General features: G+C 37.8%; 1 protein-coding gene across 1 annotated transcript in view; it reads right to left on the reverse strand.

The window, feature by feature from the left end:
• Nucleotides 1-502: 502 nt before the first annotated feature.
• pole.L (polymerase (DNA directed), epsilon, catalytic subunit L homeolog) overlaps nt 503-26,121 on the reverse strand; it is a 51,589-nt gene continuing 25,970 nt past the window's right edge. Inside the window, exons 22-49 of the mRNA XM_018260369.2 lie at nt 25,705-25,797; nt 23,599-23,743; nt 22,660-22,817; nt 22,268-22,463; nt 21,314-21,528; nt 20,264-20,366; nt 20,098-20,178; nt 19,083-19,205; nt 17,749-17,961; nt 17,430-17,642; nt 17,203-17,346; nt 16,870-17,010; nt 16,404-16,557; nt 15,717-15,823; nt 11,475-11,651; nt 11,165-11,388; nt 10,001-10,221; nt 7,982-8,183; nt 7,379-7,552; nt 6,739-6,864; nt 6,532-6,664; nt 6,253-6,448; nt 5,733-5,864; nt 2,748-2,941; nt 2,122-2,322; nt 1,701-1,826; nt 1,340-1,429; nt 503-1,227 (exon numbers count right to left, since the gene is read on the reverse strand). Coding sequence (XP_018115858.1) covers nt 1,114-1,227; nt 1,340-1,429; nt 1,701-1,826; nt 2,122-2,322; nt 2,748-2,941; nt 5,733-5,864; nt 6,253-6,448; nt 6,532-6,664; nt 6,739-6,864; nt 7,379-7,552; nt 7,982-8,183; nt 10,001-10,221; nt 11,165-11,388; nt 11,475-11,651; nt 15,717-15,823; nt 16,404-16,557; nt 16,870-17,010; nt 17,203-17,346; nt 17,430-17,642; nt 17,749-17,961; nt 19,083-19,205; nt 20,098-20,178; nt 20,264-20,366; nt 21,314-21,528; nt 22,268-22,463; nt 22,660-22,817; nt 23,599-23,743; nt 25,705-25,797 — 4,396 coding nt within the window. The 3' untranslated portion in view covers nt 503-1,113. The remainder of the gene's footprint in view (nt 1,228-1,339; nt 1,430-1,700; nt 1,827-2,121; nt 2,323-2,747; nt 2,942-5,732; nt 5,865-6,252; nt 6,449-6,531; nt 6,665-6,738; nt 6,865-7,378; nt 7,553-7,981; nt 8,184-10,000; nt 10,222-11,164; nt 11,389-11,474; nt 11,652-15,716; nt 15,824-16,403; nt 16,558-16,869; nt 17,011-17,202; nt 17,347-17,429; nt 17,643-17,748; nt 17,962-19,082; nt 19,206-20,097; nt 20,179-20,263; nt 20,367-21,313; nt 21,529-22,267; nt 22,464-22,659; nt 22,818-23,598; nt 23,744-25,704; nt 25,798-26,121) is intronic.

Here is a 26,121-nt window from a genome sequence, read left to right on the forward strand (position 1 = left end):
CCCTGATCTGATCCCAACCTGGACTACCTGTTATTGTTATGGCCTTGATATTAAAAAAAAACAAAAAAAAAAACCCCAGAAGAAGTTCAACATCTCTGGCCACTGAATGAAAGGCTACCCAGACATACACATGCAGGGAGCCCTCTTCAGCAGGGCTGCTACTGATAAGTCAAAGAAAGTGAAATCACCAATGACCCAATTAATTAGAGTACCAGGGAAATTCCCAGATGGTATATGCTGGGGTGTGTGTCTGTCTCTCTGTTCAGTTTTAAAAAAAAAAAGGATATCTGCCCTGAAACATAGGAGAATGTTAATGTTAGCTAATCTTGCATATTGTAAATACATGTTGATGGTAAATGAATCCTATTTATTATGTTTACTTGGTTAAACAGTATTCATTTACAAAAGGATTTCTTGTAAAAATAGATCCCATGCAGCTGCTAGTCTGATCAAAACCTGGCCCTATTAGGAAAACACTAGTCTCTGGGGAGGCATTATGTTAACACAAGGCTTTTTATTAACATATTGCATTTCATAAGAATGTAAGAAAAAGTCAACAACATTCATCAAAATTTTTATTTCATATTACCCTTACAGAACAATCAAACTTGGTCTTAAATTGCTCCCTTTTATAGATAATGGTGCTCTCTTGCTGTATAGGAAGCAAGCAAATCTCACCCAAAAATATGGAGGATAGACTTTTCAGGCAATAGTTGCCTTGATGAGGCACATGAGCTTACATATTTTGGCCAAGGTGTGATACTAACACAGCATGGTTTTTTTTTTTGTGATATATTTTTTTGTAATATTTTTAAAGACAAACTTTGCACTGGCAATCAATACCATAAGCAAAGCTCCCATGACTGGAAGGAATCAAAGACAATTTCAAGCATGCTGTTGTGTTTCATACCTTGATAAACAAATACAGAGACAAAACACCAGATGCAACATTGCCCTGCACAGCTATACAGGATAACAGTAAAAGTGAGCAAAGAATTATAACAATATTTATTGCAAACGGTAAAAGTACAGAGTATGCAGTTGCAAATATGAAGTAGTCAGATACTGACTATATTTGTGCTACAAAAACAGCTTTATGCTTCTGAATTCAGATCACTGGATTAGATGAGAATTTTGTTGCATAATCCAAACAATTGTCTCCAGAAGATGAGCCATGTTGTAATGTTGTGCAATATTCCTAAATACATTAATCTGCTCCAAAAGTGCCTGCAAATAAGAAAAGTTGATGAGCAAACCATAAGTGAAAGTGAGGCCTTTTGCACTAGAATCAGAAGTCATCGCATGAGTTTTCTTTTTTTTTTTTAATTATTGCATTTACCTTAACAGAAATTGTGAGAGCAAAGTCTCCTGCACAGCTGCAATACACCGGCATGTTGGATTCTTTCACACCTTTACACTTCAAGCACACCTGAGATGGAGTGTAGAAAGAACTGTGATGAGAACTGTGACATTTATATAAAAGCAGAGACTAGCAAGTTAAGCAATTGCTATATATATATATATATATATATATATATATATATATATATATATATATATATATATATATATATATATATATATATATATATATATATATATATATATATATATATATAGTCTGTGGAAGAAGGGTAGGAGAAGGGTTTTATTTGTCACATATTTTGACTGAGAAATACAGAGAAAATATTTGATCTTACCAAATCTTGAAGGGTAAAAGCCATCATTTTTTTCTGTAGAGCTTCTACCAAAGCCATCTCAATAGCATCAGATTCATATTCAGCCTGGCAGTTTGTACAAACCCACTGAGGTAGCACAGATCCATCCTGAAATTACAAGAGTAGTTTAAAACTGGCCATACAATAAGAAAATATGCTTGGCGATTTCTGTCACAAAATAATTATGCCTTCGTTTTGACAGGGCATTGTGTGTAGTACCATTAGGTCTGTGCTTCCAAGAATAAAGGATTTGTGTGATCATGTGTGGCAGACCACCAATTAAGCCAGAAGAATACAGCACAAATACTTTGCAGTCAGGCTAGTGCATTTTGAGCACAAAGAAATCAGCCTCTGACTAAAGAAACTACTACTTGCAGGCTAAAACACAGCATTTTCAACAAACCTGATTTAAAGCAGGATCCTTGCATAAATCTAGATCCCGGCAGAAATTACAACTCCTGCATATGATCTCAGGTAAGATATAAGAACGGCATGGATCACGGAACTGTGCATCTTCTGAGAATTCTCCAACATCAACTAGCCTAAGGAGATCTCTCTTCAGCTTGTTCACTTGGTTTGTGATATTTGAATCCAATGCCAGTACCTGCAAGGACATAGTGTAAGAATTTCACATTTCACACATTTAAGGATAAACATATCTAAACGGCTCAACTGCTATTGCTGAAAGTTTTAGGTCCTAGCAGATATTTTGCTTGTTTATTGGAATAGATCTTTACATTATATCTGTGCTAAAGTGGACTTTCCTGTTCCAAACAAAAATTTAGCTCTTAGAACTAGAATCTTGTTGCGTGGTTAATCACAAGCGCTACTATGGAGCAATTTTGAAATCAAAATAGAATATGAATAGTAGAGGACCTTAAAAGTAAAAGAATGAAAAGAGGCAGAACGACCATTGAGTCAAAAGCCATACAAAATAAATGCACTGCTTAGAATAAGCCCTTCACTAACATATTAAAAGTTAATGTTAAAAAAAAAAATTTTTAAAAAATTGTTGAAATTGCATTTTACCTCGCATACATATTTTATGAACTCCAAGGCAGGGTTATTAAGGGGCAGATGTGACCCTGGTAAACTGGGAAACATTTCAGAGGGTTCTGTGGCATTACGGGTTCCAGTTACTTTCTTCTGTATCTTCTGTGTGATGGTGAAGAAGTTTTGTGTAAGTTCGTTAGCAACGTAATCTTGAGAAAATGTGATGAGTCCTAAAGAATGAATTAAGACATTAAAAGAAAACTATACACCTCAAACAAACAATGTAGGTCGCTATAAAATATATTGCATAAAACAGCTCATATATAAAGCCCTGCTTCATGTAAATAAATCATTTTCATAATAATATACTTTTTTAGTAGTATGTGCCATTGGGTAATCATGAATAGAAAATTGCCATTTAAACAAATAAGGGCCGCCCCCTGAGATTGTATGATTCACTGTACTCACAAACAAACCAAACAAAACATACATGTTAGGTCACATGAGCCAATTAACAGATAGACTTCTGTCTTTTGATTCAACACTTCTTCCTGTTACAGTTAGAGTTGCAGTATTTCTGGTCAGGTGATCTCTGAGGCAGCACACAGACCATTATGAAATGGTGGTTCAAGGCAAGAGATGTAAAAGGGCAATATTTAAATATATATTCCAGTTTAATAAGATTTTTTAATATGCCACTTAATTTGATATAAACTATCTGTTGCTCAAGTATTCATTTTGGGAGTAGGCAAGTAGTTTTCATTTAAGTGTGCAGAAAATAAACAGACCAGGGCTATGTAGAATTTTTAGCAAATTGCTTCTATCAGCATGATTCTGACCCAGTCGTATGGGAGGGGACAGGACCATGTAGGATACTAGCCTGCTATCAGAGCTGCAGCACATCCCACTCTCCTTTTATCACCTACATAGGGCAGGCGTCCCCAACCTTGTTTACCCATGAGCCACATTCAAATGTAAGAGTCTGGGAGCAACAAAAGCATTAAAAAAAAAAAAAAAGTTCCCGGGGATGCTAAATAAATGCTGTGGTTTGCTATTTGGCAGCCTAAAGAAGGCTCTGTTTGGCTGCATGCCTGTTTTTTTATGCAACCAAAACTTGTCTCCAAGCACCTTGTCACAAATAAGCACCTGCTTTGAGGCCACTAGGAACAACATCCACTGGGTTGGCGAGCAACATGTTCCCAGCGAGCCACTGGTTGGGGACTGCCAACAGGGCATCAGTTTGTTACCAATAAAAAACAGGAACAAATCCTGATCATATGCTTTCCTTTTCTGCACCAGATTGTAATGTCTCACCGAATCCCCAGTCTAGAATGTAATCTAGGTCTTAAGAGTCAGGAAGGCAAACATAGAACAAATCTTTCCTGAAGGCTTGGTAAAACCTCTCAAAGTACAATTACGGATTGTTTTATTTAAGAGTCCTGCATAATTTAAATCTCACAAGCATAAAGTTACATTTATCAAGAGCAAATCTCATCTACCGCTTACTTGCCCAGACTGCAAAATGTAAAGGTCCAGATCGCCCTTCAAGTATGACAAATCCTGGATGGATTTGATTGGCCCACATGGCTATTAGCCACCGACACAAACACTAGTTACAATGCCCATCCACAGCCAAACAATGCAAGTGAACACATTTATAGCAGCCAATCAAGAACCCTACTCCAAGTAGAGAATGTAGCATTGACAACCTCTCTCTGTACACAATCATTTAACCATTGTGCTATCCACAAATAAACAACATTCCCAAGACCAACAGAAATGCAAAACTGTATCAAAAGCTTTGGCAAAATCCAAGTAGACTTCAACCCCACTGTCCAAGTTCCTACATGATCTTTCCTTAAAATAATTGTTCAGTATAAAAATAAAAACTGGGTAAATAGATGTACAAAATAAGAAATATTATCAATATAGTTAGCCAAAAATGTAATGTATAAAGGCTGGAGTGAGCAGATGTGTCACATAATTGCAAGAACACTACTTCCTGCTATGCAGCTCTCTTGGTTTCCACTGATTGGTCCACTGATTGGTTACCAGGCAGTATATTATCAATATAGTTAGCCAAAAATGTAATGTATAAAGGCTGGAGTGAGCAGATGTGTCACATAATTGCAAGAACACTACTTCCTGCTATGCAGCTCTCTTGGTTTCCACTGATTGGTTACCAGGCAGTAACCAAACAGAAACTTGAGGGGGGGGGGCACATTTGAATCTGAGCTGAATGCTAAGAATTAATTGCAAACTCACTGAACAGTTATGTCCCATGTGTTCACTGAAAAGTAGGAAGTTGTGTTTTGTTACACATCCAGTCACTGCAGCCTTTATACATTACATTTTTGGCTAACTATATTAAAAACATTTATTCTCATTTTATATATTTGCTTTCTTTCAGAAAGCTCCGAATTACGGAAAGGCCATCTCCCATAGGCTCCATTTTTTCCAAATAATTTTTAAAAATGATCATTGTACTTGATCCAAACCAAGCTATAATTCATCCTTATTGGAAGCAGAACCAGTCTATTGGGTTTATTTTATATTTTAGTAGACAAGGTATGAAGATCCAAATTATGGAAAGATCCGTTATCCGGAGAACCCCAAGTCCCAAGTACTGTGGATAACGGGTCCCATACCTGTACTTTTTTCTACTTTCAATCAATTCTGAATACTTCAATTCACATACAACTGTAGCGTTTAAAAAGGAATTGTTTTGATCTGTATTCATATCAACATAAAAATTTTATATTAAAATACTATACTATATTTCCTTTCACATTTCTCTCTGCGCTTTGTAGCACTATCTCCTTTTGTAAAAAAAAAAAAAATCTAAAGCATTATAGGTCAAAACAAGGTGTTCAAGAGGTACAAGAGACAACCAAATACAAAACAAAAACTACTGGAAAAATACTATATGAATCAGAGAGGGTGGAAGCCCTCAGTTACATCCTACAGTTAATGGCTGGACAAACAAAAAAGGTAAATTACAATTTGCGTGACCTCCTTTACCTGGCATGGCGCCTCCATCTCCATTAGTTTCTTGGGAGACCTGACTGTTCTGTCTGCGTTTAATTGGAGTGTTGCCTGGGGCATTCCGTCTCATCTCCTCTCGCATACTGTGATACACTGCCACTATGTAAGCTGGTATTCAAGCAAAAGAATAAAATTTAAATTCATCTGAAAAAGATGCTGCATCAATAGATCAATATGGTACTTGTCCAACTGAAACGTACATGTCTATATAGATCAATCCTAATCAATATCTGTATTTGTTGTTCAAGAAGGCAGACAATTTTGTGCAAGGGCTTTCTCAAAATTGACAGCAAGTGGGTGCAGAGAAAAGTAAATGGAAGTGTATGAATTAAAGTTTCCTAGCAGCATAGGTTGTGCAGGAGCAAAAAATTGGTTAGAGTGGATAGCAGCAAGAACAATATGACTTTCTAAAAAGCCCTGTTCCTGTTTATTGGCGTGAATATACAGTACAAATCAAACAAAAATAGAAAGTGGAGACACAGGTGGCATTAATTACCAGAAACTATCATCAAGAAGTAGCTTTGACAAGATGCTGTCTGAGGCAGGTATTGAACAATATTCCAATTGTTTTCAAGTGATTCTTCAACTTGATCTTCGGACTCATCATCTGAATTCACTGGTTGATCTTCTTCCTCTTCCTCCTCACTGCAGTCATCCTCTTCACCATTCTGCACTTTTTTCTTCTTTGCACTCTGAGAGACAATTACATCATACATTAACACAGGTAATAGGTCGTCCTATAGTACCCTCAACCTGTAGGTGCCTGTGTCCTAACCTCTCCATAATGAACGCTGGAAGGAAGCTTTCCTTTGATGCCCCCATAATTTGCTGGATCCATCCAAAGCAGAAACTCCCAGCAACGTGACACTGAGATTGTAAGAGAGTGAAAGATCTCCCGAGAATGGATGCTGGAGGAGAAATATGAACATATTACAGGACTTACGGAGGTTGACACATACAGGGCAACAGGGGAATACTTTACCTCTGTGTAATGTATTCTACATAGGCAACCGCATCTTCAACTCGGCGCTTCTTTGTGCACAGGATAATTCGGTTAAAGTTGGCATAAACAACAGAGGATCCCAGGCGCTTGAATTCTGCTACAAGTCTATCATCATTGAAGAATTAATAGAGAAAAAGAAAAATAATTTGGACAGGCACCTATGCCCTTGCAGACACATTTTTTTTATTACATTAATAATGTTTTAATTTTGTAATAATAATAATAATAATAATAATAATAATAATAATAATAATAATAATTCTAATAATGTTTTCTCTAAACATATGGCTGCTGCAGTGTTAGAAATAATGTTTCATGATCCTATATATTTGTACAGGTAGGGGACCTGTTATCCAGAATGCTTGGGACCTGGGGTTTTCCGGATAATGGATCTTTCTGTAATCTAGATCTTTATACTTTGTCTATTGGAAAGTCAAGTAAACATTAAATAAACCCAATAGGATGGTTTTGCTTTTATTATATATTGGTTGGGATCAAGTACAAGGTACGGTTTTATTACAGAAAAAAAAGGAAATATTAAAAAATTTGTATTATTTACATAAAATAAAGTCTATGGGAGATGTCCTTTCCATAATTCAGAGCTTTCTGGATAACTTACTGTAAGAATAGCTTCTTCATCATGTTGTGCAGAGTTCGATGCAAAGCTGGATCGTATAACAGAGAGGATGGACTCCGCAGCCAGCGATAAAAATGCATAACTTGGTTATCTGCATAGACGTTGTGATACTGTGTGATCTCCTTTACCCAGCCCACCACCATGCTTTTCAGAATCCTATATGGAAACGGTTATATGAACAGAAAAATAATATCAGTAGCATGGATCAAACACCTCACTAACATATTTTAGCAAATGTACCTGTAAATCATCAAGAGTAAAGAAGAAATTCATGGTGGTCTCCCAAATAGTGGAAGAAAGAGAATGTGGAAGATAAAGGCCTTACTTTTGGCAGACACAATTAACCATAGTTAATGGTGACAACTTTTGCATAACAGCAACATACAGAATTCACAGGCCAATGGACAGTCTATAAAAAAAGCTGCTTGGAAATGTGGACTTAATACAGAAACACCTAGTGTCTTTAAATACATTTGTAAATATCCAAGAAGCCACTAACCTTTTAATTCTACAAATGTCTACCCACCATCTAAAGTAAACCTTTATTGATCTGAACACCAATAAAGGGTCAATATCTTGACATACCTGAAAGTATTAGAACAGAGGGCTGTTTCATCATAGCTGGCCACAGAGCTTGCTTGGTTTCCAGTGACCATATCTTCAAGAGAGGCTTGCTGCAAGACGTCAAAGCTTATTCCCATACTTCCAGCTCCCTCCAGGTCATTAATATGATGGGACTGAAGGATACTATTTACTGCCAGACTCTGGATATCCAGCTCAACACACACTAAGGAGATATAAAAAAAAGGAACGTGATGCAGAATATAAAGTGAACGTCTACATTAAAGTAGGTGTTCAAATTTCCTTTGTGTACACCCTCATTAGGTCAGGGATTCCTTAATGCAAAACAATGTTAGATATATTCTTTGATTTATTAACCATTCATAAAATTGCAAGAAAACAGGAGAACTCTTACTTTTCTACCATGAGCTCAGCCTAACAGACCATTAAGTTGTGCTTCCGTGAATAACATTGACAAGAAAAAGGCATTTTCTACAAATGATCACCTTAAAGGGGTGGTTTACGTTATAGAATGCCCAATTCTAATCAACTCTTCAAGTGGTTTTGATTATTTTATTTTTTTTATAGCTTAATAATTATTTACCTTTTTCTTCTGAGCTTTCAAATGGGCATCGCTGACCCCTTATAAAAAGCAAATGCTCTGTAAGGCTACAAATGTATTGTTATTCCTAATTGTTATTACTCATCTTATCTATTCAGGCCTCTCCTATTCATATTCCAGTCACTTATTCAAATCAGTGCATGGTTGCTAGGACCCTTAGCAACCAGACTGCTGAAATTGCAAACTGGAAAGCTGCTGAATAAAAAGCTAAATAACTCAAAAACCACAAATAATAAAAACCAACTGCAAATATCACTCTCTACATCATACTAAAAGTTATTTCAAAGGTGAACCACCCCTTTAACTGGCTTTCAATCTGCGCCCCATCAGAAATCACTGCATCCCACACTATTGGGGACAGCCACGTAGTTTGGGAATAGAGGCTTTAAAAGGATACCCTCTAGTGTATTTACACAATATTTGACTACACATTTTTAAGCAACATTGTATTGGAATTTATTTTACACTGCTGCTGGAATAGTTATGACTAATTCTCAAGTTATTGGAAATCAACAGCTTAAAGGAACAGTTCAGTGTGAATATAAAAACTGTGTAAATAGGCTGTGCAAAATAAAAAATGTTTTTTATATAGTTAGCCAAATATGTAATGTATAAAGACTGGAGTGACTGGATGTCTAATATAAAAGCCAGAACACTGCTTTTCAGCTCTCTTATTTTTGAGTTAGTCAGTGACTTTAAAGGGATCCTGTCATCGGAAAACATGTTTTTTTTTCAAAATGAATCGGTTAATAGGGCTGCTCCAGCAGAATTCTGCACTGAAATCCATTTCTCAAAAGAGCAAACAGATTTTTTTATATTCAATTTTGAAATCTGACATGGGGCTAGACATTTTGTCAATTTCCCAGCTGCCCCTGGTCATGTGACTTGTACCTGCACTTTAGGAGAGAAATGCTTTCTCTCAGCAAGCAGCTCAGATTCAAAAGCAACAGATATGATCCATTTTGCCCCCCATCAAGTCACTCATTGGTTACTGCAGGGTAGCTAGTAAGTGTAAATCAAGAGCTGAAAAGCAGTAAGTAGTGTTCTGTTCTGTTCGACATCCAATCACTCCAGCCTTTTGCTTAACTAACTATATTAGAAACATGTTTTATTTTGCACAGCCTATTTACTCAGATTTTATTTTTACACCGAACAATTCCTTTAAACTTGTTTTACATTATATATATATATATATATACATACATACATAGGACAAGACATACTGTTCAACAAGACAAAGCAGGACTGGTACAATAGCATTAAACTTGCGTTAAAAAATAAATGGTATGAAAATAAAAGGGTAGTTAGATGGCGCTACTTTATATGTAACTATAACATGCAATAGTACACCGACAAAACATATACTGTACCACCTGGCAAGGTGGTATTTATTATATATGTATTTGCATCAACTCCCTTACCAGTATTATAGCAGCCTGGATTATTAATCTCCACTGATGCCCTCTCATCAAACTCCATAACCAAACGGTTATCATCTGCTTCTTTGCCCCCCAGGTCAGGACGGGCACTAGGTGACAGCCAAAGCAGATGATTGTGTCTACGAAGGTGTCTTGAGAAGAACAAGTCAGATCCAAAGGTTGACACATCATCTGGTAGGTTACCCACAGGTAAGTGATAATACCTAATGGTAGAGAAGATTATTTAGCTATAATTGCACCATAGCAGATAGCAGTTCCGTTATAAAATATTCCCTCAACAAAATTCCCATATTTTAGAATGTAGGCAATAAGGCTGATTGTCAAGGAGACTTATAGCAGAAACACAACATAAATCCATAAAAAAAAACTCCTGTATTTACAATATGGTTAAAAAAACATCAGCATGTTGCAACTGCCGACAACCCTGACTCATTGGAAAAGTAAGTTTATCAGCGATTATAGCAATTCTGTCTTTGCACCACATTATACTTAGTTTCTATTTTCCTCACATGAAATAAAAGTTCACTCCCCTGGCTTGTGCATAGGCCATAAATGTACTCTGTGGATATAATGGAACAATTAGAACTCGTACCACTACTTCAGGAGGGAAGAGCAAAGGCTCAAATTGGTAAGGGGGTAGGGGTTGAGAGCTGCTGCAGCTGGTAAAGACTGGAGGTCCACCAATAGTTTTGTACATAAAATATTCCCAAAAGCAGGTAGTTCCCACATGTACACATCTTGCTTTGAATGTGTCTTTGTACAGAAAGAAGTCTCTGTTATCCAGGAAGCACAAATGCTGCAGTCCAAACTTACCCAGAGGTAAGTTTAAGACAAAATCTCAAAAATGTAACAATGTGTACTAGCTAAAGAAAAAAACTGAAGGGACGGAGAGAGGTTAGGCAATTGTTTTTGAGGTATGTTAGGGAAGCTAAATTTAAATTCAGCAGAGTGGAGAAGACAGGTCATGAATACTCCAGAAGTATGACAACTACTATTTGGTTCTGTACAATAATTCTGTGGTGTGAAGCTCTACATTTCAGTACAAATCTCTACAACCAGCTACACCTTTAAGTATAGCATTTCCTTTTCAGAAAATTAATTAATACAAGAAGTAAAGTATGGTGGTCAATCTATGCAGTGATTTACCTTGCCATCTCAAAGGCCTGGGAAAGACAGCTATCCAGGTTCAGATAATGACGGATCATGCGTCTGGCTCCATGGCGTTGCCAATCTAACACTCCATAGCTAATATCATCTGTTATACGTACAGGAACAAGAGGAAATTCGTCCAGAACAGGCATTCCAGCTGCTAACCTTCTTGCATTCCAATTAGACTGCACTGCAATCAGAGTGGGGCCACGCCGTTCATCCTTAAGAGAACAGAGACATCAATTTTATGGCAATAAGTATAGATCAGCTGTTTCTTATTCACAGTGTAATTCTATATCTTCCTTACCTTGTAACTTAGGAGTAGTCTCTGAATTCCTCTGTAGACGGTTTTCAGGTCCGTCTCTGCTCGTACCTCAAAAATGTGTTTCTCTGGGGGCAGAAGCTCAGGGTCCACTCTTTCCTGCATGGCAGTGTGTTCTGCTGTATACATATTGCTTAGGTTTGGCATCTGGTTACTGCGGACCTGAAAAAGGTGGAAACCGTGCATAAAAAAATTGAATCAATCATTAACTATATCACTATATCAAACTATGATCTGTGTATCTATAATACTAAGGCAAAAGACAACATGTTATACTCTGCTGTGCCAGCAACTAAAAAAGCCAGTATTATTAAATATTCACAATTTGGTGAATAACTCCACTCCAACTAACTAAAAGAAGCAATGAAAAGATTAACACATCAAGTCAATGTACAAAAAAAAAAAATTAACACTCTACTTGCAGCTTTTGCAGACTAGCATGGTTTCCTCAGATGCAAAGTTTCTAAAATTCTACAGTAACTCCATGTGCTTCCATTCTGCTGCAACAATCTCTCACATATCCAGATGGTCTGTCCAACAGACTATCCCTTACCTGGCAGATCTATCCCTCCTCTTGCACATGCCACTTTCCTTCTATTCATACTTAAATACATATAGTCTCATCTTAAGTAATCAGCAAAAGTGTACATTGCAAATAATTAATTTTACCATTTAATGCATTTTTCTCTTTTTAGTTTTTATATGAATGCGTAGGCAGCCATATGAGGATATTGTGCCTGATCTTGTGCTTTCAGAAAGAGCCAGCACTTCACGATAGTTTGAAAAAAGTTAATCCTGTAAACCACTGATTATAAAAGTCAAAAGTTTCATACCCTCTGGTACTTTGTCATAGGTGTCTTTGGCATAAACCACAATTTAAAACCAGGGAAGTCCCACCCTATATGCTTAAACCAATTAATGGAGTAACCCCACCACCAGTTCTGAAATGCCAACACAAGTTTTTGTATACCAGATCTGGCATCCCAAGAGTTTCTCGAGAGTGAAACAGGTTCTTCCATTTCTGTGTGGAATAATTAAGTCCCTAGAATGGCATCGAAGAAACTGGTAGCCCCTTCTGAACTAGGTGGCCTATCACTCACCAATCTCTACCTTTACTTTGTAGCCTCCCAAATGTTCTACCTCCACTTGTGTTTTGTGCTTGATCCATACAACCTTAACATGACCCCCCATGCTCTGATCCTGGAGTACATAGCTGGATAAGTTTCCCAATAGGCAACTAAGATGTACCAGGCATTCCCACCACACCCTATTAGGAATGGCATATCACACAAAAACTATTCAAATCTCCACATATCTCACAGGCTTCCTCTTTGGGGTAACTCACACCTGACACACTTATGCAACCTTCAAGATTTTAGGAAGACCTGGGAGATCTGCTGGGCCATGCTACTTTCCCACATCCCACATTTCCTATTACCAAAGACTTTAAGCTAAAAGCATCTAAAGAAATGCAACTAAACACACTTACGACAAATTATTCTTGCTCACTCCAGAGCCGATACTCTTTCCCCTTCCGTAAACTGTTTATTCGCCTGACCCCAAAAAAACTAGTATATAGTCTCTACCTGATCCTAATTACTATGGGCACCAAAACGTTCGTTCAGGCAAAAATCCATATCCAAGTACTGTCCTGAGATGAAGCTACGGATAACTGCATTAGCTTCCTAATCTCTGCTAGGAAAAGACTGATACAATTCAAAAATCACACACCCGTTATATATCAGTTCCAATCACAAGCTGCGGATTTCTTCCACATGAAATGGGAATGCCCGCTAAGCACGGTATACTACAGTGGTGCGATTTGTAGCCAATAATTTCGATTTCCTTTAGCCAACCCACAAATTTGCATCCTAGGGAGACTAAATGATCTTACTGTGTGCAGTTATAGTTACATAGTTAAATTGGGTTGAAAAAAGACAAAGTCCATCAAGTGCAACCCCTCCAAATGAAAACCCAGCATCCATACACACACCCCTCATCCTACTTTTACATAAATTCTATATATCCATACCTATACTAACTATAGAGTTTAGTATCACAATAGCCTTTGATATTATGTCTGTCCAAGAAATCATCCAAGCCATTGTTAAAGGCATTAACTGAATCAGCCATCACAACATCACCCGGCAGTGCATTCCACAACCTCACTGTCCTGACTGTGAAGAACCCCCTACGTTGCTTCAAATGAAAGTTTTTTTTTCTAGTCTAAAGGGGTGGCCTCTTATACAGTGATCCACTTTATGGGTAAAAATGAATCAGTTAATAGTGCTGCTCCAGCAGAATTCTCCACTGAAATCCATTTCTCAAAAGAGCAAACAGATTTTTTTTATATTCAATTCTGAAATTTGACATGGGGCTAGACATATTGTCAATTTCCCAGCTACCCCAAGTCATGATAAACTTCAATCACTCTTTACTGCAAGTTAGAGTGATATCACCCCCTCCCTTTTCTCCCCCAGCAGCCAAACAAAAGAACAATGGGAAGGTATCCAGATAGCAGCTCCCTAACACAAGATAACAGCTGCCTGGTAGATCTAAGAACAGCACTCAATAGTAAAAATCTATGTCCCACTGAGACACATTCAGTTACATTGAGAAGGAAAAACAGCAGCCTGCCAGAAAGCATTTCTCTCCTAAAGTGCAGGCACAAGTCACATGGCTGGGGGCAGCTGGGAAATTGACAAAATGTCTATATATTAAATATAAAAAAAATCTGTTTGCTCTTTTGAGAAATGGATTTCAGCGCAGAATTCTGCTGGAGCAGCACTATTAACTGATTAATTTTGATTTTTTTTTTCTCCCCATGACAGTATCCCTTTAAGCAAACAGCAGTTTTACCAGTGCAGGGCAACACTGCACTGGTAAATATTTTACCATTGCAGTGTTATATTTTCATTACTTTAAAACACTTATTTTGATGTTACTGTTCCTTTAAGGACTGGAGTCCAAAACTGCACTGCATACTCCAGATGAGGCCTCACCAGGGACCTATAACGAGGCATAATTATGTTTTCATCCCTTGAGTTGATGCCCTTTTTTATGCAAGACAGAACTTTATTTGCTTTAGTAGCTACAGAATGACACTGCCCAGAATAAGACAACTTGTTATCTACAAAAAACCCTAGATCCTTAAACAATTGGTTCAAGGAGAGCACTTCAAAGCAATATGCTTTGGAAAAGTATTTATTCACTGACTACCATACACAACATGTTTCGGGCCATTCGTGCCCTTTCTCAAGTGTCCCTAGATCCTTCTCATTTAAGGAAACTCCCAACACACTGCCATTTAGTGTATAACTTGCATTTATATTATTTTTGCCAAAGTGCATAACCTTGCATTTATCAACATTGAACCTCATTTTCCAGTTTGCTGACCAGTTTTCCAACTTAGACAAATCACTCTGCAAAGTGGCAGCATCCTGCATGGAACCTATAGTTCTGCACAATTTAGTATCATCTGCTATGCTAGAAAGATTACAATCTGTTATACTAGGCTAAAAAAGTATATTTTGCCACACTGAATGGAGGACTCCCTTAACACCATAGATGCCTGGATTCAATTGGTCAACCCCTATTATAAAATTGAACACAGAGTCCAGAGGAACAATAATATTTTAAAAGATCTGGGATCCGTGCTGTGAGTTGGACCCCTTCTTCCATTGACTGCAGTTACAATACTTAAACTATGATCCTGATACCACTAGTCATTGTGTAGGTAACCTGTAATGTAACATTCAAACCCTCTATTAAGCTCTTGTAACCATATATCTGTCTTATTCATTTTTCACTTGGTATTCAAATTTGTGTGTAAAAATCTCTCATTTTAATTTGTTATGAACCAAAACCAAATAAAAATTTGGCCAAAATACATACATTAGAACGCCGATTTTAAGGTTTCCTGGATTTTTAGTCAATTATTTTGGTCCTGTGCTCGTACACTGTTTGTTTCTTTTCTAAAAGCAACCACGTGGAAAACATAAAAGCAGGGTTCTACCGTATTTGCTATAAAATCAGAAATATTTAATTGACATTTACATTGCTGTTCATATAGCAAGTTATTTTTTTTAGTAAAAAATGCAGACAAACTAACTGCTTAGCCAAATAAAACAATTTACAGAATACCTATACTGTAAAGCTGAAGGTTCATTAAGGTTTAAATATGTCATAATATATTGATCAACTTATAACACTGTTTATTGGTCTTACCGTGTCCACCACAAAAACAGCTGATTTCCGCTGGGATGGGATAAACAGGCCGAAGAGAGCTTTGTGACCCTGAGAATTATGATACATATAGATGTGTCTGATGCTTCCTATGAAATAACAGAGCAAAACTATATTTAGTAAAGCTGCCCACGTACACTTAAAAACATTACTTATTTATGGGTATAGATACATTATGCAAACTGTAAAGTAAAAGTTGTCAATAGTTGATGCAGAAGACGCATCCCATTAAATATACAAATATATTTGTGCAAACGTCTAACTATACCTGTATTTATGTCTAAAGAACGACATAATATATGGCAGTCTTATCATATAAAATTGATCAGGGTCATGATACAAACACTTTGGGAACAAGAACATGAGGCCACAATGACAAATTCCAAAGAACTAATTCTTTTGCAGTGGCCACGGAACATTTATTATTCCAGCTTTCCATGAATCATTAATTTAAGATATAGGTAGAGCAACCTTTATCTTAATATTGGTATGTCAAAAAATGATTGATCCATCATTAAGTGCCAATAGTTTTATCTTAGTTTACCTCTTACTAGAGGGAATGCAAGCAATGGAACCAACTTCTTTATGTAATGTAATTAAACATGCTGCAAACACAGTGAAGTTTCACGGATGCAAAATGTAAATGGAGAGGAAGCTGGAAGATATTACCTGGCTCCAAGTAGCTATACTGAGCAAGAGACTTCATTTCTAAATGGTCTAAGTCAAAGGTGTCTGCTTCCCGTCCTGAAAGATGTCGCACCAGCTGCTTGTTCACCATGCAGACACAGCCAAGCTGACTTACTGCTCGCATAGTGAGAGGAACCTGAAGGCCAAGTTAATATTATGAGCAAAAGTAGCAGTACAAGAGATATTTTAAATTCATAATTTCAAATCCAAAATTAGATTAAACAGGCCATGTGAAAGAACAGTCCAAGGCATTATAAGCTGCTTAAAAATCTATTATGGGGCTAATGCTCTATAATTATAGAACACTATAAGGCTTTACAATTTTAGTATCTTAAAGATGTAGTTTTGATAACATACGATAAAACCCATACAACATACAACTAGTATGGCTCCTTCTTATACTTAACACAGACTGTAATAATAGGTGCACACTATTTTAGCATCATACCTGGGTTTCATACACCCCCTCAATATCGGGGGCAGACAGGTCTGCATTGATTTCATTGATGTGTTCTTGGTACATATCCTCTGGTACAGTATATTCATAAAGATGGTAGACTGGGTTAGACCGAGGTAGGATTCGATTTACCTAGAGCAGAGTTAATCAAGACTATTAATAGGCATAGAGAAATAAAGAAAACAAAGCAAAACCAGTTGCAAAATACAGACTAGATTGTCATGCTGATCAAAAACAACATCAATCATGCATTAAATGTATAGTCTTCTTAAAAAAAAAAACTAAAAAAAAGAAACCGTTCTAAAATGCAAGACAGTCGCTCACCTTGCGGTACACTGCTCCCTCTTCTGGTTTAGGGACGCGCTGGTTCACATAAAAAAGACGGGGAATGTTGAGCTTAATGCAGTGTAGGTCATTACCAATAACAGCCCACAGGCGGAAAAGCCCCGGTTGACTGCTCTCACCTATCTGCAAAGACACCAAATAGTACTGAGTTTTTATATCTACTTTATTTTTATACACACAAAAAAACACCAAATAAAAACACGCACTTGCACAATCTGCCATGGCATGTCTAGAATACTACGTGCAGTCCGTCTTAAAAAACTGCCAAGTCCAGCTGCCTGCGTTTCTCTTATCACTCCCCCTGCACCTGGTGCCACTTCTCCATCCTCCAGTCTTCGTTTTTTCTGTCGCTCTTTTCGCTGGCGTGCCTGAAGCTCCCACTTTTTCTTGTGATAACGAAGCCAGACTAGACGCTCTTCCTATGGGTTTAAAATGTTGGTCTATAATACCATTTCAGATTTTAAACATCCAAAAGTAACACATTGGTGCTTCTTTTAAGCATGTGGTAAAGACAGGACTGCTCACCTTTGTGGTACCTAGAGGAGGTGGCTGCCCCAAAACTTCCCGCCAAGACTGGGTAAGAGCCAGGTCTTGTGAGTCTCCCTGGCTCTCTTCAGCTGTTGGGACACGCTTTCTTTTGGTGCTTATTGGCACTGCTGGTTGCAGACGTTTGCCTACTCCAAAATCTTCCATGTCTGGAGTTTGTGAGGAATCTGGCTGCTGCATCTGGGCAGTGATCTACCCAAAATATAAACTCCAATATTAACATTTATGGCAAAGGTTTAATAATCACAGTTAAAACACTCGCCTATAAGAAAAATGAAGGCAAAAATGCTATCTGAGGCAACTAAAAGTCAGGGAATATATGCAAAATTAGCATACACAGAAAATATACGAGGGTCTATAAGGTGTTGCATTTTTATATTTGTTTTCATATTTTATATATGAAATAGTCCTGAAGTTCAACAGTTAAAATGTTTCCATCACAGTGTAAGGCTATTCAATAATAATCCATCAGAAAAATTCCATTGATGGAATTTTCATTATTTCATGGCATCACAGAGAAGAGGCTGCTACCTCTGATCGAATTATTGTATAAAAAAAAAAAAAAAAAAAAGGCAGATGAGCAAATCACAATAAAGGTTTAGGCAATGGCACACTGAGATTTATTGGCAGCCTCAAGAAGTTGCCTCAAGATGAAATTTCAGGCAATTTTTGAAGACTGAAGCAACACATCGGTTTTACCACCAGTGATTCACATTATTGCCGGTGGGAAAGCTTTTACAAGTTATTAGTTGCCCAAAAAGCAGAGGTTTATCGCTGGCGATTAGTCTCCTGGTGTGCCATTGCCCTAAATAAGAGATTATTTAGGGATTTCTGCTATGAAGCCACTAGGAGCTGATGGCACTTCCTAAGGTCATCACTAGGATTAAACAAAATCATGATTGAACAAATACCTATATGAAACACACACACACATATATATATGGTCATGAAACTCCTCGGTAACTTATAATATTCTTATATTTTACAAGAGGGGGTACTTTGTTCACTATATATATTTACTTTTTCTAGAATATGGAATACAAACAATGTATATAGAAGATTTGCAGCAGTTACCCTTGTTTTTCTGCTTAATAACCAACAATATAATATGATAAAGATGCCACATTTTAAGAATGCTTTAGCAACATTCTAAATCATCTTAACAAAAATATCTTAACAGAAGTAGCAGATTCTGGAACAAAGCAAATAACTAGCAAGAAAGAATATATAAATTTCAAACACTTAATCCTACCCAACCAAGCTCAACATTTATATATGTGATTTAACTATTTGCGCTATAAACAGCCAAGTACCTGTCTTTTGCCTTCACTGGTGAACAGCTCATTTATACGTTTCTGTTTGTAGATGTCGTTTTTTTCAAGCAGCTTTTTATGAAGCCAGTCTGGATGACGTACACGAGGAACAGGATTCTTCACCTAAAGACAACACAACAAAGGATGTGCCATACCAAGATTTAACAGTTAATGCTTCCCTCTACCAGTTGCAAACCTTACGAACAAAATAGATAATTATAACTGCATATGTATATACAAAGCACTTGGGCCTTTGCTTTGTGCCTTATGAGTTCAGATACATAAGATTCAACACAAAAGTTGTCAGTCTGGATTAAAACACAGATCAAAAAGATATGGCAAGTTCCAATTTTGGAAGCTCTTTATAGGTTATTATTCCTCTGAAAACGGCAATTCTAGCCAAAATAATTTTTACGATTTAGTTGTCTTTTAAAAGGGGTTGTTCACCTTCCCAAGCTTTTTTCAGTTCAGTTGTTTTCAGGTTGTTCCCTAAAAATAAAGACTTTTTTCAAATACTTTCCATTATTTATTTGTTACCGTTTTTTCAAAATCGAAGTTTAATGTCCCCATTTCTGGTTACAATTTGCTACATTTAGTTGATACATTTCAGTATCTCTGGAGTGTTGGCAACTATTGTATCAATTCTTACAACTGCCTGTAATGAAGCTCAGGGATTCTGCTCAGCAGCAACAGAGAAGAAAAGTATCAACGAAAGTTTCAATTTAGAACAGTTTAGAGGGTTGGGGACCCACCCGACCCACCCTTGCAGAGCTGCTTTAGATGATGAAACATGACACTTTACACTTCAATATTAGAAAAAAAATTGGTCACACATAGAAAATAGAAAGTAATTGGAAAAAGTCTTTATTTCAGGTAAACAACTAGGTGTTTGAAGGTGAACAACCTCTTTAACATGCAGTTGTGTTTTGTTTTTTACTTTGTAAGCAGGTTTGTAAGCATAACTGTATATGGACATTAGTCTGTGTGTCTTATAGAGGCAATGTCCCCATCATACCTGCTGCAGGGCTGCTGGGATGGTAATGATCTTCTGGATTGCACTGCCCAATCTCTCAATGTAATAATCCCAGTCTAGAATCTGAAGGGTGAAAAGAGAGTTCTAGCTACAAATAAACCACAGATATGAATATTTAAAGAACAAATCAAATGGACGAAGTACTTACAGAGCGTATATCCAGGTCCTGCAATGAAGGATTTTTCAGCCATTTTCGCAAGTAGTGCCTCTTTACGCCCACTTCAGCCTGAAATATTGCCAGGGGAATGGCTCTGCGAAAGGACAATGCATCTTAAATGCACTGGGATACAACTTTTTTTCCCTAACATAAGTGACAGGACCAGGATGCCCACTATAGTGACGTGGAAATTTGTACCAAAGCATAATAGTGGAAATGGAAAAAAAACAAATGGGGTATAACTGAAGGCACAACATTTGCAGTAGAAAAACTTTCCTGAAGTTCACATGGTGTATACAGTAGGACCAAACAGAATTACCAGACCAGTGTCTGCCAAATGAACCCAAAGTTTTTAACACCGAATACACAAAACCCATTTTCTTTAAAATTTGTCTTGAAGGACATAGGAATAAATGAAAACTATCAAAGCATGGCACCCCATAAAAATATAAAGCAGGATGCTCACTGTAGGGGGGCTGCCGATTAAGACCCCATAGTATTACAGTCACAAAGACAGTGGAGCAGGCCACTCAAAAGGAAAACAAGCCAACACAATTAGGAAAAGAAAAAGCCCAAATTGTTAAATAAGTGCCCTGTTATCCTTTTTATGATCACATCTTATCCCGGGAGGGCATTGCCTGGCCCTCATGGGTCGTAAGTTCTGCCTTAACAGAGGTTTTCTCTGAATGGTAGGTTCTTCAAGTGAATTTGTAATCAGATGATCAGCTGCATTCGAATTTTGACATACTAGGGAGCCAATCAATTGTTTCACAACAATGTAGGTCTTTAAGGTATTCACATTTATGCATTCTACCATGCTGCACAAAATACATTATTTGTAAGGATTTTTAGGTAAAAACTGTGACACAAAGTTCTTTTTACCTGTAAAAGATCATAGGAAAAGGGAAAAGAACATCAAGAATGAAAATGCCCTAAAACATCCATCAATGACATCCAAGATGTACCATAGAAATTGCAGTATTCCTTCTAGCTACCAAACTAAAAACACCAATGTATGCAGGAAGATTGACGTTTTCTAACCTCTCTGTGACTGGGGAGCCTTCAGGTTTGCGAGAGATGACATAGCGACAGCTTAGACCAGCATCCTTGACCATCTGGTCTCCCAGAAACTCAGCAAGTCTTTTAGCAGTACTGATGGAAGTAGATTTCTGCTCTCCATAATCTTCCAGTCGTCGGGACATGGAGCGATTTTCTGAGATTAGCTCAAATAACTCAGCATCTGGCATATTGGCTGCCTACAAGTAAAACAAGCACGGGTTACTGTGGCCATTTAATCCTTCTTGGCTCCTAGTCAAAGATGCTGCAGCCATTTTCCTTCCCAGATCAACATGAAACCAGTCTTTTTTAAGTAGAAAAGACATAGATCAGGTTCCTTAAACACCCTTTGCCCTAGATCTGTGAGACAATATATAAACACCATAGGAAAAAAAATTGTGATTTTGCAAACGTTTAGCGCTGCTCGCAATGTAAAACCATTCACTGGTGAGTATTACATCGCAAAGCAAAATCCAACTGCTCTGGATTTTCTTAAAATATTTCGCTGCAAAATACGCTTTCCAATTACAAAATGTTATTATATACACTGCAAATGTTTGCAAAAGCCATTTGATCACAAACTTTGTGAGGAAGTCGTTGAGGTCTGTAATCAAAAAGGACGCAAGCACGGTCGCTAACATTCGAATGGTTTTTGCTAAGTTACATTTAGCTTACTCTCAGAGTTCACCCTCTAGCTAAAAAAAAAAAGTATGTAGTATGTTAGCACAGCTCTCCTCTTACACAAGGGTAATGCAATCAAATGTGCCAAAATTGGGGGGGGTTTTTTTGGGTGTGTCCAGCTTGATATACCACCCTGCCATCAATATTGTAATGGTCTAAGAGCACAAACACGGTCGAAATCCAAAAATACAACAAGCTTTAGTTGCCGATACACAAAATGTTATAATTCTTATCAAAACCACATCTAACCACCCTCACCTTGCTGTATAGGACATCTAGCCAGTAATCTGCCACCTTTGCCACAGATGCATAAACCTCTTCAAGGGTACTACCCTTTAGGAAAGCCTCAAACACAGAAGACTGGAAGATCTTGATCAGCTGCAGCTCTCCTCTTCGCTTAACCTCAAATCCTTTAAGCTCAGCAAGTGATCCATCCTCATTAAACACAGCATACCTATAAACAGAAGTGGTTAGTTGTAGGTATATGCATGAAATTATTTTCCATACAACCAGGGATCAGCATTCTTTGGCACTCCAGTTGTTACAAGACCACAACTCTCAGAATACAATTGCCAACTCAGCAGGAAAAGCAATGAAGCAAATTCTACTTATGCAACTAGCGGACAACTAAAGACACTGTACAATCCCACCTTTTCTTTAGCTTTTTCCCCTCCTCCTTGGAAGCTGGAAGGATCATGGCCAGATAAGGGCCATCTACTTCAAAGAAGATACTATTCTCAGATCGTGTTACATAAGTGAGGGTGGCTGGGTCACTCAGCTCTTGGTACTGGTGGTTTGTAAAACCCTCCTGGGGATGACAACACAGATAAAAGTCACAAAAATAGTGGGTGTATTGGGGGGGGGTGTCAATCCTAAAAACACACACACAGTTTTGTTCACATTAGTGATTTTGTAGCAGCTACAAAAACAGGCATGTTTTGACATTTTCGTCTGGTCAAATTTAATTTCACCAACAAAACTGAGGCAGCTCATCTGAAAACAAATTTTTTAATTTTTCCTAAAACATTCCTAGAAATAGACAAGACACAAGATATGCCAGCGGATTTATTGCTCCTGGATTTGCTACTGCCCACCCCCTCTTGTAAATATATTGACAGATACAGCAACAGCCCTACAGCTTACACATAGGATGGATTTTAAAGCAGAAACGCTAAACTATGCATTTGCATTCTGAAATCCACCACATGCATGCACTGATCAAAGCAGTACCTGTCAATGTACACAGAATTGGGGGTGGATGGGAGTAGATCTGCGTTTCTCCGTTGGTGTAGGCATGATCAGAAGAAAATGAAGCTTCTGTTGCTATATATATATAACAATATAACAATTTATAAAGACTGTAATCTGTCTTGTACAACTGCTTCAGGGAAAAATGAGTGAGGGAAATACAAACAAATTCATTTTAGAGAAATGAAAAAATAAAATATAAAACAAATAAAAAAAATGTGATACACGGAAAACAATATGTTTTCTGAAGATGACCTGTACTTTTGAATAACTATGCCAGCTGTATAAAGTGTCAACACTGCCATCTGCTGTTTTTAGATATTTTTCTGTAGCCCTCTCACCTTCACCAGAATGTTTAGCATGGCCCCTGGGTACGTTATGGTTACTTTAGGCTTTTTGGCATTTGTTGATTTGATTACAAAGTTTTCAGGAAAACTATTTGGAAGAACACACCAAATCCCATCCGTATCTAGTTCAAGTGGTCTCCTGAGGAATTAAAAAAACAAAAAACAAAAGTTACTTTGAAAATTAGTACAAACGCTAGACATTTATATAAAGCTACAGACTTTATAAATGTAGTGCCTATAAAAAGTATTCATGCCTTTGGAAGTTAAGTTTTATTGTCATAGAAAATTGAATCACAGTATATTTGATTTTTCTTATTCTGACATCTACACAAAGACTTTCTGCAAAGTGATTCTTTACTTTGAAATCTGTGGTGGAAACTTCATTAAGTGGATACACCTTCTATACATAACCCAATGGGCCTGAATACTTGTCAATGACACCCTACCACACAGGTTCCACCTAGAAAGGGGCACCGGACAGGGAAGACCGTTATTAACCGTTAAATCTGTTTCTCTGTAGTCAAAAGGGGGACACATTGATCAATGGAGTTAAGCTCCACCCTCCAGGAGGCATGAGTATGAATAATAATTGATTAAGGGGCGTACCATACTTGGCTTAACCCCGCACACAGTGCTCAACATTCAGTTTGTCCCAAAGAACTCTAACAAGAATCTAACTGAAATATAACTATGACAGAATGAAAGACAGGGATTATCCCGGACACGTCATCTGGTCAACGGCTAGTCCTAGGACGGAAGCCCTGTGTCTCCCTTTCGACTACAGAGTGAGAAACAGATTTAACAGCGAGTATCAAAAAATCCTGTTGAAATAACTTCTTCTGCTATCCCTTTCTTTCGCCAGATGGATGCCTCAAGAGCCATCTCAAGAGCCATCCCATCAAAGCGAACAGGCTGGTATTGGGGTGCGTCACTGGACCCGGAGTGAGAAGATCTGGTCTGCATTTTAGTTGTATTCGCTGATCTATCGACATCTCCTGCATATCCGAGAACTCTTCAAGGCCAATCGGGAGCTACCGAAATTACTGATTGTCTGATCTTCTTGAGGACCCGAGGCAAAAATCGGAAGAGGGGGAAAGAGATATATATATATATATATATATATATATATATTCTTCCTTGAGAAAGGTCCCAAGAGGGACCGAAACTTGTTTGGTTGTTTGAGATCTAACACTTGTCTGAAGGACTTGTCCTTCTTTGGTACTATGAACAGATTGGAGTAGAACCCAGAGAATCTCGGCCATGGCACTTTTACAATTACTACGGTGTATTCCATTTTGGAAATGCAATGCAGAAAAGCTTGGACAAGAAAAATTTTCAGGGGGGTAGGTTTTTAGAGTCAAGGTGATAGCCTTCTGTGACGATTTTGTTGACCCATGCATCTGAGGAGTAATGGGTCCACAATTCCAGGAATCGTAACTTGCCCCCTATCTGCTCTAGCGATTCCAGAAGGAATGCCCCGTCAGGTAGAGGTAGACTTGTCTCCTGCGGGCTTGTTGAAGGTTGTTTGTCTTCCATGGGTTACGACCCTTTTCGTTGACGCCAATGGGTCAGTGAGTCGGTGGTGGTGGCAGGTGAGCCGAGGGGACGGGGGTGGTTTACAGACAGTGCCACAATAGCAAGGATGGCCATTGAGGGAGACCGAGTTACATACTTGGTATTCACAACGGCCAGACCCTCTGCTGACCCAATGAAAGCAGGTACTGTCTGGGTGGTAGGTATAGCTGTTAGGCTAGAAAGTGACCCGTTCCCTGTGTCCCCCCTAAGACGACAAAAATGTAGATCTTAACCTTATGCCCATAACTGACAATATGTCAAGGAAAATTAAAGCCTAGGATATGCTCCCTTTGACGATCTGGGCAGGATTAACCTTCTAAAGATGATCACTCTCCCCAAATATTTGTATATATTACAAAACTCTCATGTCCACATTCCTAAAGCCACATTTACACAAAATACCCACTGAGGTACGACTGTTAAGACATTAGGTTATACAAAACAAACATGACTGACAATGTTTTTACATGCATGAAAAGCCATCAGAAAATGCTTCTCATCTGCTGTATAATTCTGGTTTCTTACCCAATCTGTTCTACCAGTTCTCGGGCTTGTGTGATGATGTTGGCTCCAGTGTAGCACACAATACCGGCCATCTCCATGGAATACCAACGGGCTCTGTAGTGGAAAATTGGCATTACAAATGTGTTTCAGAACTCAAGACAGCCCTTCCTTATCATATTACCACAAGTGAATAACTAATTGGTGCTCAGTCTTAATGCAAACATCTTGCATGACAGACATTTAAAAAAAAAAAAAAAAAAGAATGTTTTGTTTACAATTAGACTTATTTCTTCAGTTCCCAGATATTGTAGGGCACTTATAACCAAGAGTGAGATGAATGAGCCAGTGTTAAAAGGGGATTTTCACTCAAAAACTTGTTCATAACAAAATGAATTCTAAGCAGAATTGCAATGTAACCGTTGTACATCTATTTGTGGA

Source organism: Xenopus laevis, chromosome 1L (assembly GCF_017654675.1).
Source record: "Xenopus laevis strain J_2021 chromosome 1L, Xenopus_laevis_v10.1, whole genome shotgun sequence".
In the NCBI taxonomy this organism is placed as follows: Eukaryota; Metazoa; Chordata; class Amphibia; order Anura; family Pipidae; genus Xenopus; species Xenopus laevis.